Genomic DNA, 15932 nt, shown 5'->3' with positions numbered 1-15932 from the left:
CACAATTAAATAATCAGAAGAATAATGAAAAGACAATAAAAAATATAGAAAATGACTACAAATATACACATGAATAACATAAAATACACAAAATGACTAAACACACAGAACAACAGCAAAAATACACAGAAGGACTCCAAAAAACGACAACAAAAACACATTAAAATAATAAAAAATATACAAAATGAATAAAAAAAAAAAAAACATTTATTTTTTTTTCAAATACACAAAACGACCTTTGTTCTTTTCTTTATTAATGCTCAGATTGGTTATTATCCCCCCCCCCCCCCCCCCCGCCATGATAATAGTTGTCCATCTCTGATGTTATTATTACAAACATTATTGGTGTTTCTTAAATGCTTTTACGAGGTTATCTAATACCAAACACACAAACTTTGATGATTTAACTTTGAAAAACTGTCTGATTCATCTTTTTCACAAAGATGCTACTTTTAAACATCTGATGGGTGAATTACGACGAGTGGTGTGTGTGTGTGTGTGTGTGTGTGTGTGTGTGTGATTTCCATTTCCAAGTGTGTGATTAACACCCATAGGCTGATACTCTGGTGCTTCACAAAGTGCACCTTCACCCTGTAGTCACACCCTGTTCTCACTCTCAGATGTCTTCCCACTCAAGTCAACATCACATCCAGGACGATTCTGCTCTCCTGCTATTTCCAGCTCAGGCTTTTTCAGCTTTATATAAACACGTACATGCAGTTCTTGGCTAATAAGCGCTGACAAGTGTCATCTAGCTCTGCATGGGGGTGTGGGTGGGGGTGGGGGTGGGGGTGGGGGTGTGTGGGGGGGGATGGGTTCTGACAACAATCCTGCAGTCAGGAGTTTGGAGCTGATGAATGATTTATTTTCCTCATGCTGAGGTTTTTAAATCTGATGCTACAAAAGGAAGTGACACACACACACACACACACACGCACACACACACACACACACACACACCACACACACACACACAACACACACACACACACACACACACAGCTTAGCCCTTGATTTTAAACACTTCTTTCAGTTCCTCTGTGATTGTTTGTTTAGTGGAAGTGAAAAGAAAAGGCAGGATTTCTGTAGATCGATGATTTATATTTTTGGCAAATTGTACCACAAACAAGGCTATAGTACATCTATTTTGTATATTTTCATTACACTACATAATAAATGCTAGCGTACTATGGGTGAGGGCAGGAATCCTGGATAGATCACCATCTGTACATGGTTTCTAGATTCTTAATGAATAAATTCTAATTATGTTCATTTTATTTTATTCAATTGAAGGTGTGAAAGTGTCTTCAAATGCCTGGGATTGTAGGAGTGGGCATACATTTGTTACACTTGGTTTGGTTGTGTTTCCCAGACAAATATTGTTGAAAAATACCCTACAATCTTACGTCTCACAACAAGCGTATGGATCGACTCTGCTGATCGTGCTTTTGCTGTGGCAGGTCCAAACTCTTGAGCTCGTTGCCGCTTGAGTGACGTACCATCAAAGACCTGCCCCTGTTCAAGCCAACTAAAGACTCACCTGTTTAGAAAGGCCTTTGATACATAGTTCTGTGGCACTTGTTTTAAATGTGATAATGGTCCTGTTGTAAAAGCGCTTTAGAAATAAAACCCTAATTTGATTTGATGTTCTATGTATGACTTACTTGCACTTAAGTACAATTTCAATCAAGTACCATTACTTCTAGCTGAGTAGGATATATCAGTACTCTTTATTCCTCTGATAATCGTTAATAATTGAAAATGAGTTTATAAGTTAACTGTCTTGATTAATCGGAATGGAAACGAGTGATTTACCTGATTGTTAATTGGAGCCACCTTTAACTTGTTCATGCTGCTATGACTCATTGTGTCCACTAGGTGTCAGTGTTTAGTCGCTGTGCTGCGGTGTCTCAGGGGGAGGAGTCACAATCCACTCCAGCTCAGGTGGAAGGGAGCGGCTGATTGGTTAGGAACTGACATGCTTCTTCTTGGTTGGTCGGTGAAGTGTGCGTGTGAGTGTGCGTGTGTGTGTGCGTGTGTGATAGTGTGAGAGAGAGAGAGAGAGAGGATCTACCACCACCACCAGCAGCTCCTCCATCCTCCTCCTCCTGTCACTCAGTCCCCGGCGGCTCCACCGGCACCTACCCAGGGCACTGACATGTGACTACAGACCGGAGGACTACTGCTCAGCTGGGTGGGGATTTGGACTCTGTCAGCTGGATAATGGGGGACCGCAGGCTGGTACTCATTGTGGTTGTCCTGCTCCACTGTGTGATTACTGGTGTGCGTTCAGTGGAAGGTAGGAGACACCTCCAGTTTATTATTGAACATCTCAACCTGCTTTTATGCCACTTCCTACAAACTTGGTTGGAAAGCTTTGATTTTAGTTGGAATAATGATTTAGACAAAAATATATATTCTGGAAGGTTGTGTATTTACTTGATGATAAGCCAATGCATGGATCATCAGAAGGTGATACATACCTGTCTGTTGCTGCTGGTGCCTCACTTTGATTATTTTACAACTAATTTTTTCATGCAAGACATTAAAACCAATTTATTTCTCCGACATACTGAAAAAAGAAGAAGAAAAAGATGATTGAAAAGGAGCAGGAAGAAGTCAAACTGATAACATCTGCCCCCTCCATAGGGGCACTGACACTATAAACCAGGGGTGTCAAACTAATTTTAGTTCAGGGGCCAAATAAAGACCAGTTTGAGCTCAAGTGGGCCAAAAATTTTATGCAGGAAAATTAGTCATTCAACATTGTGTCTTTGTTTACACTTCTACGTATACATAAAATACTAAATATGTAAGAAACCGACAATATCCAAGCAAGAAGTGATAGATGTCAGTCCCAACAGGATCTTTACTTTAAATTTCCCAGATTTATAACCAATTTCTCTTTAATTAAAGGCACACCGCAGACTTTTTGACGTAAAGAATTTACCCATATGAGTTATTTTAAATGATTCCTCAGGCCAATATACAGCGCTTGACAGTATCAGTGCTCCGAGCAGGGCTTCCCTCTTGAAATACTGCCCATTTAAATTTGGAGAGACGGACCGTCTTTGGCCAGGTCATGTGACCTGGAGAATGCCTGGAGAGCGTATAACTTTACGGCAGTCACGTGACCACAGGCTAAGGTTTTTGCTACAATTTTTCCACCTGTTCTACTCCTGGTCATGGCCAAGGCAAGCAAAAAGTTTAAAACGACGACGGCGGCGAGGCCAGGGAGTGGGTAGGGGGGGGGCACCGACAGGGTGAGGAGGGCTGAGCGCCGGGCCTCCAGTGGCGGGAAGAGGAGGGTGGCGGCAGCTGCTCCTCCAGCCGTGGCACGAGGCCAGCCCCGCTTTGCATTCCAGCCTGACCGACCCAGCCCTCGAGCCAATCCTTATCCCGAAGTTACAGGTCAATCAAAAGACAAGAGAGGCTGGCCTGACTGACTGACTGTTGATTTTTACAACATTTCTGCCGTGCTTGTGGCCACTAGGGGCGTTTGATGTGAAAGTTACAGGTTTAGTGCCCCTAGTGGCCAAAAGTTACACAGTGTGCCTTTAAGGGAAATATTCTGTAATAATTTGAGAAAAATGTAAGGATTTTCGAGTGGGCCGAAATGGACACTCCAAAGGTCTGGATTTGGCCTCCGGGCCTTGAGTTTGAAACGTGCTATAAGCAATACCATTCATCAGACAAACTGACATGCAAAAGTCATGTATCTGACAATAACCGATATATCGAAATATGAAATAATACCAACTTAGTTTATTTAATTAATAAAACTGTCAACATGAGAACTGTAAAGCCACTGATTATTTTTTAAGAAAAAGGCAAACCGTAATTATACAACCATATTATACAACAATGTTGTAAAAACCTTTTTTTTCTATTGCCAATTCAAAAGTGGCATCTTGTAATGCAGAAAGCACAGACGGAGACCCAGAATATCACGCAGCAAAAACAATAAAGTGAATGCATCAGTTACAGTGTCTCGGTCGATTAATCAGAGCTGCAGCGATTCATCGATCCTGCTCTAGAATAAAGCAGTAGAAGAGAGATGTGAGGCATGCTTTGATCATTTTCTGTCAGAAGCAGGAAAAAAGGAAAAACGAAGAATTTAAAGAGGAACACAAGGGCCACAGATGTAATGGAAAGAGCAGTGAAGTGGAGAATGTTGTGCACAGGCTCAATGATGCACATGGGCACATAAAACTGTACTACTGTCGCATCATCATGTGCTTCTATTGAAAGTTCAGCACCGTTTGTCACATTTAGTGGAAGCAAATGTCGGATGATCATGATCAGTTATTGTGACGCTTGCTTCTTGTTAGTGGAAGTACAGAACTTGCAGGTTCTCCTTGAATTCCTCAGTATATCATCTCCTCCTGTAGCTTTAGAAGGAAATGATACATCTAAGACAGTCACCTGCTATCTTTTATTTTACTTCTAATCTGCCACTGCTAACATTCACCTCCATCCCTCATCTCCTTTAATTCCAACCCCCTCCACTGCTTACTTTGTGCCATCTTCTCATGCCCACCCCTTTTCATTTATTTTCATTTGTACATTGTGGTCTCTCACTGGCAGAGGTGTACAGAGTACCGATATATTCTACTCAAGTAGGAGTACTATTACTTGTTTGAAATTGTACTAAAGTACAAGCAAATCATACATAAAATACTCAAGTACAAGTAAAAAGTAGCTCAATGAAATAGTACTCAAAGTAAAAGTTACTGGTTACTTTCACTCCCACATATATATTTGGTAATAAATGTTGAATTTAATTCAAAATTTAAAAAAAAATAGCACTCATTTCATAGCACTATCAAAATATAAAATGTATGATGAGAAGGAAAAAACCCAACAAAATTTACATGAACAAGCATTTTACAACAGTGGGAAGAAAAAAAAAAACCCTTTTAACAGGTAGAAATCTTCAGCAGAACTAGGTTCAGAGGTGGCAGCCATCTGCTTCGATTGGTTGGGGTTAGTGGACAGAAGAACCAACAGAACAGGATAGAGAGATAGAACATCAGAGTGTCTCAGACTAGTTGAGCTGTGAACCACAGATCAGGAACTGCCATCATCAGCTTCACGACACCTGAAACAAAGCAGAGAGAGAAGGGCGAGGAGAAGGCACTGACTGCAGAAAAACATGATACAGTATTATCGGGTCTGTCTTCATGGTTTTGGGCTTTGTTCCTATTGGTTATATAAACGCTTGTTAGATAACAAATCTCTTCCCGTAGATTGTTAAACTAGCGGTGACTCCATGGTCTGTAAATGCGACCATTACAGATGAGCCCATGTTTGCTCTTGTGGTTAGGTTAGTTCTAGTGACAACTTTATGAACTCCAAAACTGAGAAAATAACAGGGCCTTCAATGATGTTTTGGCGTCGTGCATTACGTTTAATCTGATTGGTCGGGTATTATGTGATGCGTTTGATTGTTGTCTGGTCATTTGTTTTTTTGTGGTTTCACAATGTCTGTTGATGATTTTAAAACAAAGAAATAATAATTTACTCAGCAACGGTTGGGTGTAGAAATGTAACAAATTACTTTACAAGTAAAATGACTGATTTAGAAATATACTCATAATTACAAGTACCCATAAAAGCAACTCATTTACAGTAAACAATGGGTCAAAGCGAGCGCTCAAGAGTGAGACTTCTGCCTTCTCTGTTTGTTCTTGAACAACATTTAACAATGGAGCAGAAACAAGTTGCCATGCTTGTTTTTTTGGTTTTAAAGCCCTGTTATGAGCCCTTGCCGGCTCCCCCACAATCACATGCTCTCCACGTCATCTCCGATATACTTCCTGTAATTAATCCGCTTCGAGAGCAGGTGTGTTCACGGCGCTCCTAATTGTTCTTGGCTTTGATTGGAAACGCTACGTGAATTTGCCTGTTTGATCCTCTCTAGATTTCATTTGGGTATTCACATCGCCCACACGAGGCAGACTATCCGAGCAAACAAATCCTACAGCGTTTTAACTACTCTAGGATTCGTCGCTGTGAATGTACCAAAATATTATTCGAATGTCCAAATATTGATTGTAATTGTTCCTGATCCTGACCTTTTATTCTGACAGTTTGTTACCATGCATCAACCTTCTTTTAGCAACTCTAATTGTTTCCTTCCTCTCTCCCATTGATAGTTTTTTTTTTAACTTATCCGTCTCTAACTAATCTTTCTGCTTGTTTTCCTCTTTTTCGAGTTCCTTTTCTCAAGGACTGTTGTTGTTCATTCTCCACATGTATCTTCTGCTGCTTTCACCTCACAATCTTGTTCTTGCCTGTGGAGGTTCTAGATTTGTCTACTGTGACGCTTTTAGTGGCATTTAGTGCACAACTGATGGGTTCTAAAGGTTCTGTAACTGTTGTTTGATTTTAATGTTGGTTTTTACAATCGGCCATCTTTTTTTCTTTAGTTTTGGGATGAAATCTACCTTTTTTTGTTGTAAAAAGGCAAGATTCTCTTTACTGTTGTCTTGACTCTGCCAAACATCGAGCAGAATCAAATTATTTAATGATATTTATCTTTGTGTATGTATCAATTACCACTTTGAATGTCTAAAACGTTGATCTTAGGTAAGTTTTAGTGTCTTTAAGGAATAAGCTTATGTTCTGTTGGATTGTTATAAACCTGATTCTATTGGCAAACCTCATTTATTTTAAATCAGGTCATTTAGAAGGAAAGTGTGTTTGTGAGATGATGAGCAGAGCTGGGTATGTGGGGTTGGACACTAAAAAGCGTTCCTTTGCTGTTAAATGTGTTTAGATTAGAGATGTGCAACTTCTATCACAACGAGGGCCACAAAAATGTGATTGTATTTGATCTGAGGGGCCACATTGTCAACACTCTAGTCAGCATTTTGAATATCGACTAATCTGAGCATTAACACGGGAAAGAACAAAGGGCATGTTGTGTTTTTGATGTCGTTGTTTTTCATGCTTATGGAGTAATTTCGTGTGTTTATTGTCATTTTCTCTATATTTTTTTTCATTTTGTATATTTTGCCAATTTTGTGCTTATAGAGTAGTTTTGTACATTTTTCTCATTTTGTGTTTTATTTAGTTATTTAGCCTGTTTCTGGAGTCTTTGTGTATTTTTGTCATCATTTTGTGTATTTTTGTTGTCCCCTACTGTATTTTTTGGGGTTTTTCGACTTACTTTTTGCAATTAATTTGTGGGCCACACAAAATTAGACCAACGGACACATGTGGTCTGTGGTTCTAGAGATGCCAATATCTGGTTTAGATGATCACAGTCTAACCTTTTAACAACTCAATAATCGAAGAAAATAACATTATTTTAAAGGAAGGAGGAGAATTTGCTGAAGTAGAAATGGGAGTATTGAGTGTTCAACAGGTGTTTACCTCCAATGAGCACTTGAGGGATGGCTTGGGCCTGCTGTTTGCGTCAGATTGACTAAGGCTCAGTTGTGACAAATGCTGGCTGGAGAATGGGACGGCGTCCCACAGTAGTGTGGAACCAAGCTGTTGTGGAGGAGGTGCCAGGCTGTTGTGATTGTCTACGCTTGTTCGACAATAAAAGGAAAAGCTGTGTTTTCTTGCTTTAATTATCATGAAGTACAAATTCATGAAGACATTTTCTACCCGTGTGCATTGACAGATCATTGGGCGGGGCTTGTATACGCTGGTTGACTTCATTTCTCAGCCAATGTATTATGAAAAATGTGTGAACGGGTAGTTGGTAGGCTGTGGGGTTTCTCTGCTGGTTTTCTTCTACCTGTGAATGAATATTCATCCCAACCCTCACCCTGCCAGGGTGTTTGACTTGATTCTATTTGTTGTTTTCAGAGGCATCGCTTAGAGGATTTTGGAAAGTGTGCAGTCAGGTAGCTTGGGCAGATTTAGGAAAGTGACAGTGCAGAAAAATAAAACTTCATGCTTGAAAAATTTGTCAACAAAACGTGTGCATCTATTATTCGGCCTATAGCCCCCGGCTGTCTTATGTAGCCTGAAAAGTGCTGCTATTGTTCAACGACCTCTACGTTCCCCCTGGATTTCCCCGATTCAGCGTGTCTGAAACGCAGTGCTGTAATCCAGCTTTTGACACCTGCTCTTTTGAAAGTCAATGCAAACCCTGACCCAGCGGATATTGTTGAGTGTAAGTGCTACAACAAACAAGCCTTCGGAGGGGGTGGCAAAGTCTTCCACTGAATGCCTGAAACAAACACCTAGTCAGCAGCAGATCATCATGGAAATAGCTGATTAGATGTTGTATTGAGTGCTGAAAGCTAGAGCTGCTACTTAATAAGGTCCTCCAATTTTCTGTTTCAAAATTTCCTCAATTTTGTTTCAAAGTTTAGCCATTTCAGTTTTGCATTTTGTTTCCTTTTCATCGTCTTTAACTGTTTAGATGACTCTGCTGAATATTAAACTTCCCGAAATCGTACCAAACATGCTGAAAAGGGTTAATAGTAGGGATGAAATGATTCACTCAACACCCGATACGATTCGATTCACGATACTGGGTTCACAATACGATTCTCTCACGGTTTCTTTTACAAAATGGGACTGTAGACAAATGATGACTGAAAAGTATTCCTTTATTTTTTACTGTACTATTTTCCTTTTGTTTTTCATTGTCAAAAGAATCCCTTGATAAACTATTCAAAACAATGCAATTTAACTAAAAATACATCTTGAATGAAATAAATAAAGGAATAATACAAATGAAGAATAAGCCTATTAATTTAAATTTTGGTTCTATAGTAAACAATGCAAAACTGCATAATAGTTATTTTTCTTTTTAAAACTGCAACTGACCAGCAGAGGGCGCTAGTAACCCAGTGGTCGGTTGGCATGCAGATATTCTTGCAGTGAAGAAGAGATGCTATGCACTAGCAGACAGAGCTAATAGAAAAACGTAACTTTTACAGATATTCATGTAGTATTACAGATATTCTTTTTCAGTGCTAAAGGGGTTTAAGAGGAGAAGGCGGCCAGAAAGAAAGTAGTAGCAGATTCCGCCCGCCGCCTACACTTCTGGACAAGAGAAGGATAAATCTATTTATTAAAAAAAGTACTGCGATTCAATTTTATTGATGTGAACCGTGATACCTATGAATCAATCTTTAACTGCCTTACGATTAATTGTTACATCCCTAGTTAATAGTCTACTACTTTTATTTTTTATTTCATTTTACATTTTATATCCTTCAGATTAGGGATGCACCAAAATTAAAATTCTTGGCTGAAACTGAAAACCAAAAATGAAAAAACAAGACTGAAAACTGAAACACTAAAATAAATTGTTATGCAAATTATTAGTTTGATTGTATTTATGGCTCTGGATGTGTACTAGCCTCACTAAAATTAAAACATTGCAAAAATGCACTTTTGGGCCATTTTCAGCCAAAGATTTTTAGTGGCCGTAATTTTAGTGCGTCACTACTTCAGGTGAATTTGAAAAATTTGGGGGTTACACCGAAATTACGCAAGGTTACATTGCAAGACTTTAACATGCCCGTGGAGGAGATGATTTAGTTGAATGCTTGTGTGAACAGGTGGGTTTTTTACATGTTGGAGTTTTTGTAGGTGGGTGGAGGGAAGACCAAAGAGGAGGCTGTAGTTGAGTCTGGAGGAAATATATATACCAGTAATACAACATATTAATCACCATGAAACTGTGAAATAGCTACAACTTCAATGAGAAGGGTGAAGTTGAGAGGATGCACATATCTCTGCAATGTTTGGCTGAATATGAAAGTCTGAGTCTTAAATCATTCTCCACTCAAAGCCTTGGGTATTTTGTTTTCATGTTTGTCAAAGCTGAAATTCCACGTACTGGTGGCGAAAGGCATCAAGTATGTTTGGCTAGCGCAAAGCAATGTAGCCCTCGTCAATTTTGTGTTTTTTTTTTTTTTTTTTTTATCAGATTGTTTCTCTGTCACCACTAGAGGGCAGTCTAACAGGCTAATGTGTAATTTGTGGCAATGCATGGAGGCTCCTGACTGCTGGTCTATTAAATTCTAGTTTCCAATGTTTTCACACTTTTATTTATTTTTTTCCCACGTACCCCCTCTGACAACTTGCATACCTCACTTTGGAAACCTAGGGTATTAGCACAATTCTCTAAAGTCTGCAACGTATCACTGCAGACGTGTCACCTCGTACAAGCATGAACACAGGAATTCCTGCTTGAGCTGCTCGTGTCGACATGACACGCTGCTTTGTTGAGTTTGTATCTATGTGTGTGTGCTTCTTTGTGTTTTCTGTTTAAATCAACAAATGACCTCTCCTCAGGGAAACTTATCACTTCCCCATTTTTGAAAATAGATATGCAGATGACAAGCAACACATACTCATCAGTGCCAATGCGCGCACACACACACACACACACACAGTATATATAGGCTGTAACCTACACACCATGCTCTGTCAGCTCATGTTTAAAAGATGCAGTTTCTATATTCACCCACTGACAGGTCATCAGTGTGACAGACACATGGTTGTATACTGGGCTGGAGAGTAGGAGGCTGCTGGAGGAGAATGCTTCTTCACACCATAGTCTCAAGGCACTTTATTCCTGTTTGCCACAATATCTCCCCATGACCTGCCCCATGTTGAATAATTATTTCTACTCAGCATTGAAATTGTTTTAGAATGAATGAGGTTTTCCTCCCCTGTTTAGAGACGCGAAGGAATAATTACCCTTTGCTGCTGACGCGCTCCCATTCTGAGGCTTTGGTGCTGTACATTTCACAGGAAAAATTGGGCATTAGGAAGCAATTTTATATCCATCAGTTTGAGATTAGATACTGTAATCCTCCACATCTAGAGCCTTCCATTCTATGTTTTAAAATGTCCTCAATTCCGTTTGTCCGTTTCCACCTTGGTTAACCTGTGCCAGTTCCTCATACTGGCTAATAAACTTCCGAAAATTGTGCCAAACATGCTTTACACCACATGTGTCGAACTCAAGGCCCGGGGGCCAAATCCGGCCCTTTAGAGCATGAGAAAACATGAATAAGTGTGTAAATAAATTGCCAAATAATGCAGTTATAGATATCTCAACTGCACCAATTTAATGAAACTCAACAATATTTTCTTATTGAGCAATATTATTGATCATTCCATGTAATTTCAACACATTTTCAACCAGGACATCCCTTGCACTTCAGTCTCAAAAGATTCAGAATTTTCTACCAATTGTTCCATGACTATTCAATAGGCATACTGTACATTTTATGTTTGATCGGATGAAGAAGTGAGGAGGGTGTATGTCATTTTTCTTCCATTTTCAGCTTCCAATATATTAGAAACTACACCACATAGGAAACTGAAATTTGGTATAGTAATACAGCTCCACCAACTCTCTCAGAATATACAAAAATATCTGCTATTCATCCTATCTGGTGGACATGCCAGCCCTTCAAATTTGGAATGGACACATACAGTACATGCCTGGCCATATCTCAAAAAGTATTCATACGATCAAACAAAAAACCTACCGTGTGCCTATTTATTAATTACAGAACAATTGTTGAAAATTTTAGAATTTTTTGAGACTGAAGTGCGTAGGCCATTTGTTGAAATGACACTCAAAGAGTGCAAACCTCTGCCAAGCGCCAAATATCATCTTTGCCATATATTGACAGTTATGAATCTTTGAGTGCCTCACGATTCCATTCGCTTCCAATTCTTAGGGTCACGATTCAATTTACAATCGATTCTCGTTTTAACCGATTCTTGTTTTAACCGATTCTCGATTCAAAATTGATCATATTGTGTTAAGGCAAATTATGGCATCAAAACAATATAGTTTGTATAAGATATTTTTAAATAAACTGATTCCAATGATGAAATCATACAAAGGCAAACTTAAGACAAAAGGTAACATTTATTCATGCTAAACAAATAAAAACTTGTTTACTGTACAACAAATAACTAACATAAATAAAAGCTTAGGCTAGCTGCTTTTTTCTCCCAGAAGTTACAAAAATAAACTCTACTCAAATAACACAAACAGGTGTTTTGTGTGATTTTTCAAAATAGTAACTTTTTTTTTGTAAGTCTCACTTCTCAGTGACTACAAGAATAAGTTAAGGCATACAAAAAATAAAGCTTCTGTTAATAAATAAAATTGCCTAATTTTTTGTTTTCTTTGATATTTCAAAAAAACATTGTACAGTTACAGTCAGTAAAGCACATTTAAGACCTATCTGATCTAAATTTAAGACAAGTTAATACTTTTTAAGCCCAAAAAAAAAAAAAAAAAAAAAATAACTTTTTTTTTTCTTTTCGATTTTTGAAGTTTATGAATCAAGTCAGAATCGGGGATGATTAGAATCGCGATTCTTATGTGAATCAATTTTTTTCACCACCCCTATTAAACAGTGGGCTGATCAAGGAACCAAACTAACCCGACATAGCTGAGTCAAATTTCATAAAAATCAGTAAACTACGAACCAACCCAGATATGATTTTCTGAATTTTTTTCAACGTTGAGAGATAAGAATTTTCCTATTTTTTTTAAACTGATCCAGAATCAGTATATACATCTGGATCCCTTCCAAAATTAAATTAATTCTTCCATGGAATAAGGTCTATCTTTGGTTGAGATTTTGTTTAAATCTGTTAAGTACATTTGACGTAATTATGCAGACATTCAAATTAATAAATAGAGGTTGGTGATAATATGACCTCCTTGGTGTTTCATGAAGTGAATTCTCTAACTTCCATCTGTATTCTGCAATCACGGCCCCTACATTTCCAAAGACTTCACAGTGGTTCAGGAAGTATTTTAGTACAAAGCAGGTTTACTGAGTGATTAATAAGTTCCCTTCGTGTGAAAAAACATCCTTTAAATATGAGGCTTCACACAACGGCTGTGAATTTTCACACAACTCGACAACCCTCTTCCTATGTTGATGAGGGAATTATCGAAGTGCTGTAACATTGGTGATGAGTCACATTAGCCACAGAAGGTAAATGCGGCTTTAATGCATAGTTTTGGCAGTAGATCAGCACCAAATGTTTGGGTCGCGTCCCTGTTCAATGCAATCTGTGTAGAATGCTCAGAAAGGGTTTGTGCTGAAGATGAAGCCGTTATGATGGTGTTGGCGTGTTTCTCATGTGCGTGAGCAGCGATGAGTGAAGATCAAATAACCAATTTAACTCACAAGTTGCCTAATTAGCAAAGGGATGTCTAATGTCTGTATTGCGTCTACTGAGATTAGTCTGTTTGAATGTTTTTCAAAGATGTGACACAAATGGGAAATCTCATCTTCTTTCTAACCAGAATGAATATGTGGATGAAAATAATGCAGCTTCCCAGCAGTTTTAGACATATTAAAGTGTATAAATGATCATCATTCATAATATCATTGTCATTAAAAACCGTGTAAAGCAAATTCTGACATTTTCTTCTAAACACATTAAATTCGTGCCCTAGCAGAAAACAAACCACATATTCGGACTCAGGGGAGTCACATTTTCCATGAAATTAGCACTTTCATACACTGCAATTTTGGGCGCAGTTTTGACTCTACCCGGGAGAAATGCATATATTTGGAATTGGGCGGAGCAGACCTTTCCACTGATACCTCGATTGGCCCGAGCATTTTTGGAAGCGCTATTGACGCTGTAATCTGCAATCATTGTTCTCCATAAACACAGTACATTCCCATAGGGTTAATGCACAGAGGCGGCGCCCTTTCTGCGCGTGGTTCCAGCTCCTCTAACTGACACGCCCCCAGCATTTAGGAGCAGAGAGAAGTGCTTGTTTCTTTATGATTTTGAGACCTAATTTTCTATACTTGTGATTTTTTTTTTCATCTTTCAAATTTGGCTCAGTGGTCAATGACACATGTTTCTGTGGTGTGACAAACCTATAACACAAATTTATTTCTGCTTTACACTAACTTTATTATATTCAGTAGTGATGCACTGAAATTTCGACCACCGAATACTTTCGTTCAAAAATGACCCAGCATTTTGGGTTTTTGGCCAAAACACTTTTCTGAATAAAACAACTCGACTGAAACAGGATGTTGTAAAGACACAAAAAATAAAAACAATGGTAAACTAAATATTTGAATAATTGTAAAATAAATACTATATTTTTAATTGATTTATTCTTTGAAGCATTAATATTAATTTATGCAATTTTTGTAATTTTAGTGAGGTTACTAAACATTTATACCGATAAATGCAATGGTACTACTAATTTGCTTCAGTTTTCGGCCTTGCTTTTTCTCATTTTCATATTTTGATAAATCCCTAATAATCAATATTTTATAAGAAGTGCTTGAAGTTTGACGATAATGTCTCTTGTACTAGGAAATATACAAAATGACCAGATTTTCTTTTTGAGTTTTAGATTTCACTGTTTTGTTTCAAAGGTTTGTCTCTCTGCTCAGATTGGTCATTATTCTTGATGCTGACATGAATGTTGATAATGAGGCCCTTGGGTCAAACTATCTCGTTTCTGTTTACCCCAATGTGACAAAAGTTGCGTGGTATAGCCCAGTTTTATGTCCCTGATATGAAACAACGATCGATACTCTTGGAGAACACCGCTTTGCTTGCTATTACAGACAGAAAGAATCTTTGTTTTTCAGCCAAAATCATCCTTTTTCCACTAATTAGCAACTCAAAGGGTTGCATCAATAGACCTCCATGTTGGACACATCACATAGAATTTTGCTGCATTGATTTTCTCTGTTATGCTAAGTACGCGATAACAAAACTAGCCTTTGTTTCAGGGTTAAGAAGGATAAGTCCTCCACGCCATGCCTGACCTTAGTAAGGTACAAACCATAGCTTAACTGCTTCTCAACCATCTAAGAGTGTGAACTGACTATTTGACTCATAATAAATGAAAATCTCACAAGCTAGGCCTTGCAGAGCTATCAAATTAGGGCTGGGCGGTATGACCAAAAATGTATATCACGGTATTTTTCAAAATTCTAACAATTTCACTGTATATGACACTAATTTTTTTCATGCATCATCAGGTGTTCACAGCATTTTCTACTGGTTGAGAGAGGAATTACTGCAGTAGATTGACTTAAGATGGTCTGTTTTACTGTCATGATGAGTGAATATCGTAGAATAATTCCACACTAGTAGTAATACAAGTTTGCAACAGCAGCCCAATGGCTCTTTGATGCGCTAGCTTAACTTTAGCATTAGCTTGATTTCTAGCTTTAAATACTCAGTGGTGTGGTGGTTTCTTATGGTGAATAAGGTAGCGTTTTGTTTGCAGCTCCACCAGGACTTATTTCCGCATTATAGGAATTCCATATTGCGATCTTTTGCTCTCTTTTTTTTGTGTATTACTGCCGACATACTAAGCCAACCATGCCTCCGTGTCCATGAGTGTTGTTCTCCTGTAGCAGAGGCATGCGCACGCAGGCACATGCTCACATGCAGCTTCAGAGCTTTCAATGGTGTTTTTCTTATCCATTATCTACAAATTTGATGAATTGATTAAATTGATTTTTTTGCCCAGCTCTAATCATAACGAAAATACATACTGGTATTTGGTATGAACCGGTATACCGCCCAGCCCTATATCAAACTAATTTCTTATTGGTTTAAAGGTAAGCCTACAGTTTCTATTAGACATTTCACTTCTCAAATATGTTGGAAATGTAGAGACTGATATTTACACATCAAATTACAGCTGCAAACTTGTAATCCAACATTCATTCACATGTTTTTTAATTACTTGCATAAATGATCGTTCACAACCACAACTCTCCAGTTACAACTTCTCGAATCTACTGCTACAGATGCACAAGCTACTTTTCTTGTGTGAATCTGTGCTGCTTGAGTTTTGCAACACATTTTGCGAGACGTCTGTAGCAAAACTGATTCGTGCTCGTAAAAATGGCCCCTCCCCTCCCCGCTCCCCCGTGTGTGGGATTGACCAATCAGAAGCGAGGATTTGCAGA

The 15932-nt window shown here is 38.4% G+C and overlaps 1 protein-coding gene across 1 annotated transcript in view; it reads left to right on the top strand.

Moving 5' to 3' along the window:
• The first annotated feature begins 2171 nt into the window (after positions 1-2171).
• LOC114461555 (ephrin type-B receptor 1-like) overlaps positions 2172-15932 on the top strand; it is a 110103-nt gene continuing 96342 nt past the window's right edge. The window contains exon 1 of the mRNA XM_028443725.1: positions 2172-2299. Coding sequence (XP_028299526.1) covers positions 2224-2299 — 76 coding nt within the window. The 5' untranslated portion in view covers positions 2172-2223. The remainder of the gene's footprint in view (positions 2300-15932) is intronic.

The sequence above is a fragment of the Gouania willdenowi genome, chromosome 4 (genome assembly GCF_900634775.1).
Source record: "Gouania willdenowi chromosome 4, fGouWil2.1, whole genome shotgun sequence".
In the NCBI taxonomy this organism is placed as follows: Eukaryota; Metazoa; Chordata; class Actinopteri; order Blenniiformes; family Gobiesocidae; genus Gouania; species Gouania willdenowi.
This window is presented reverse-complemented; position numbering and strand designations above follow the sequence as displayed.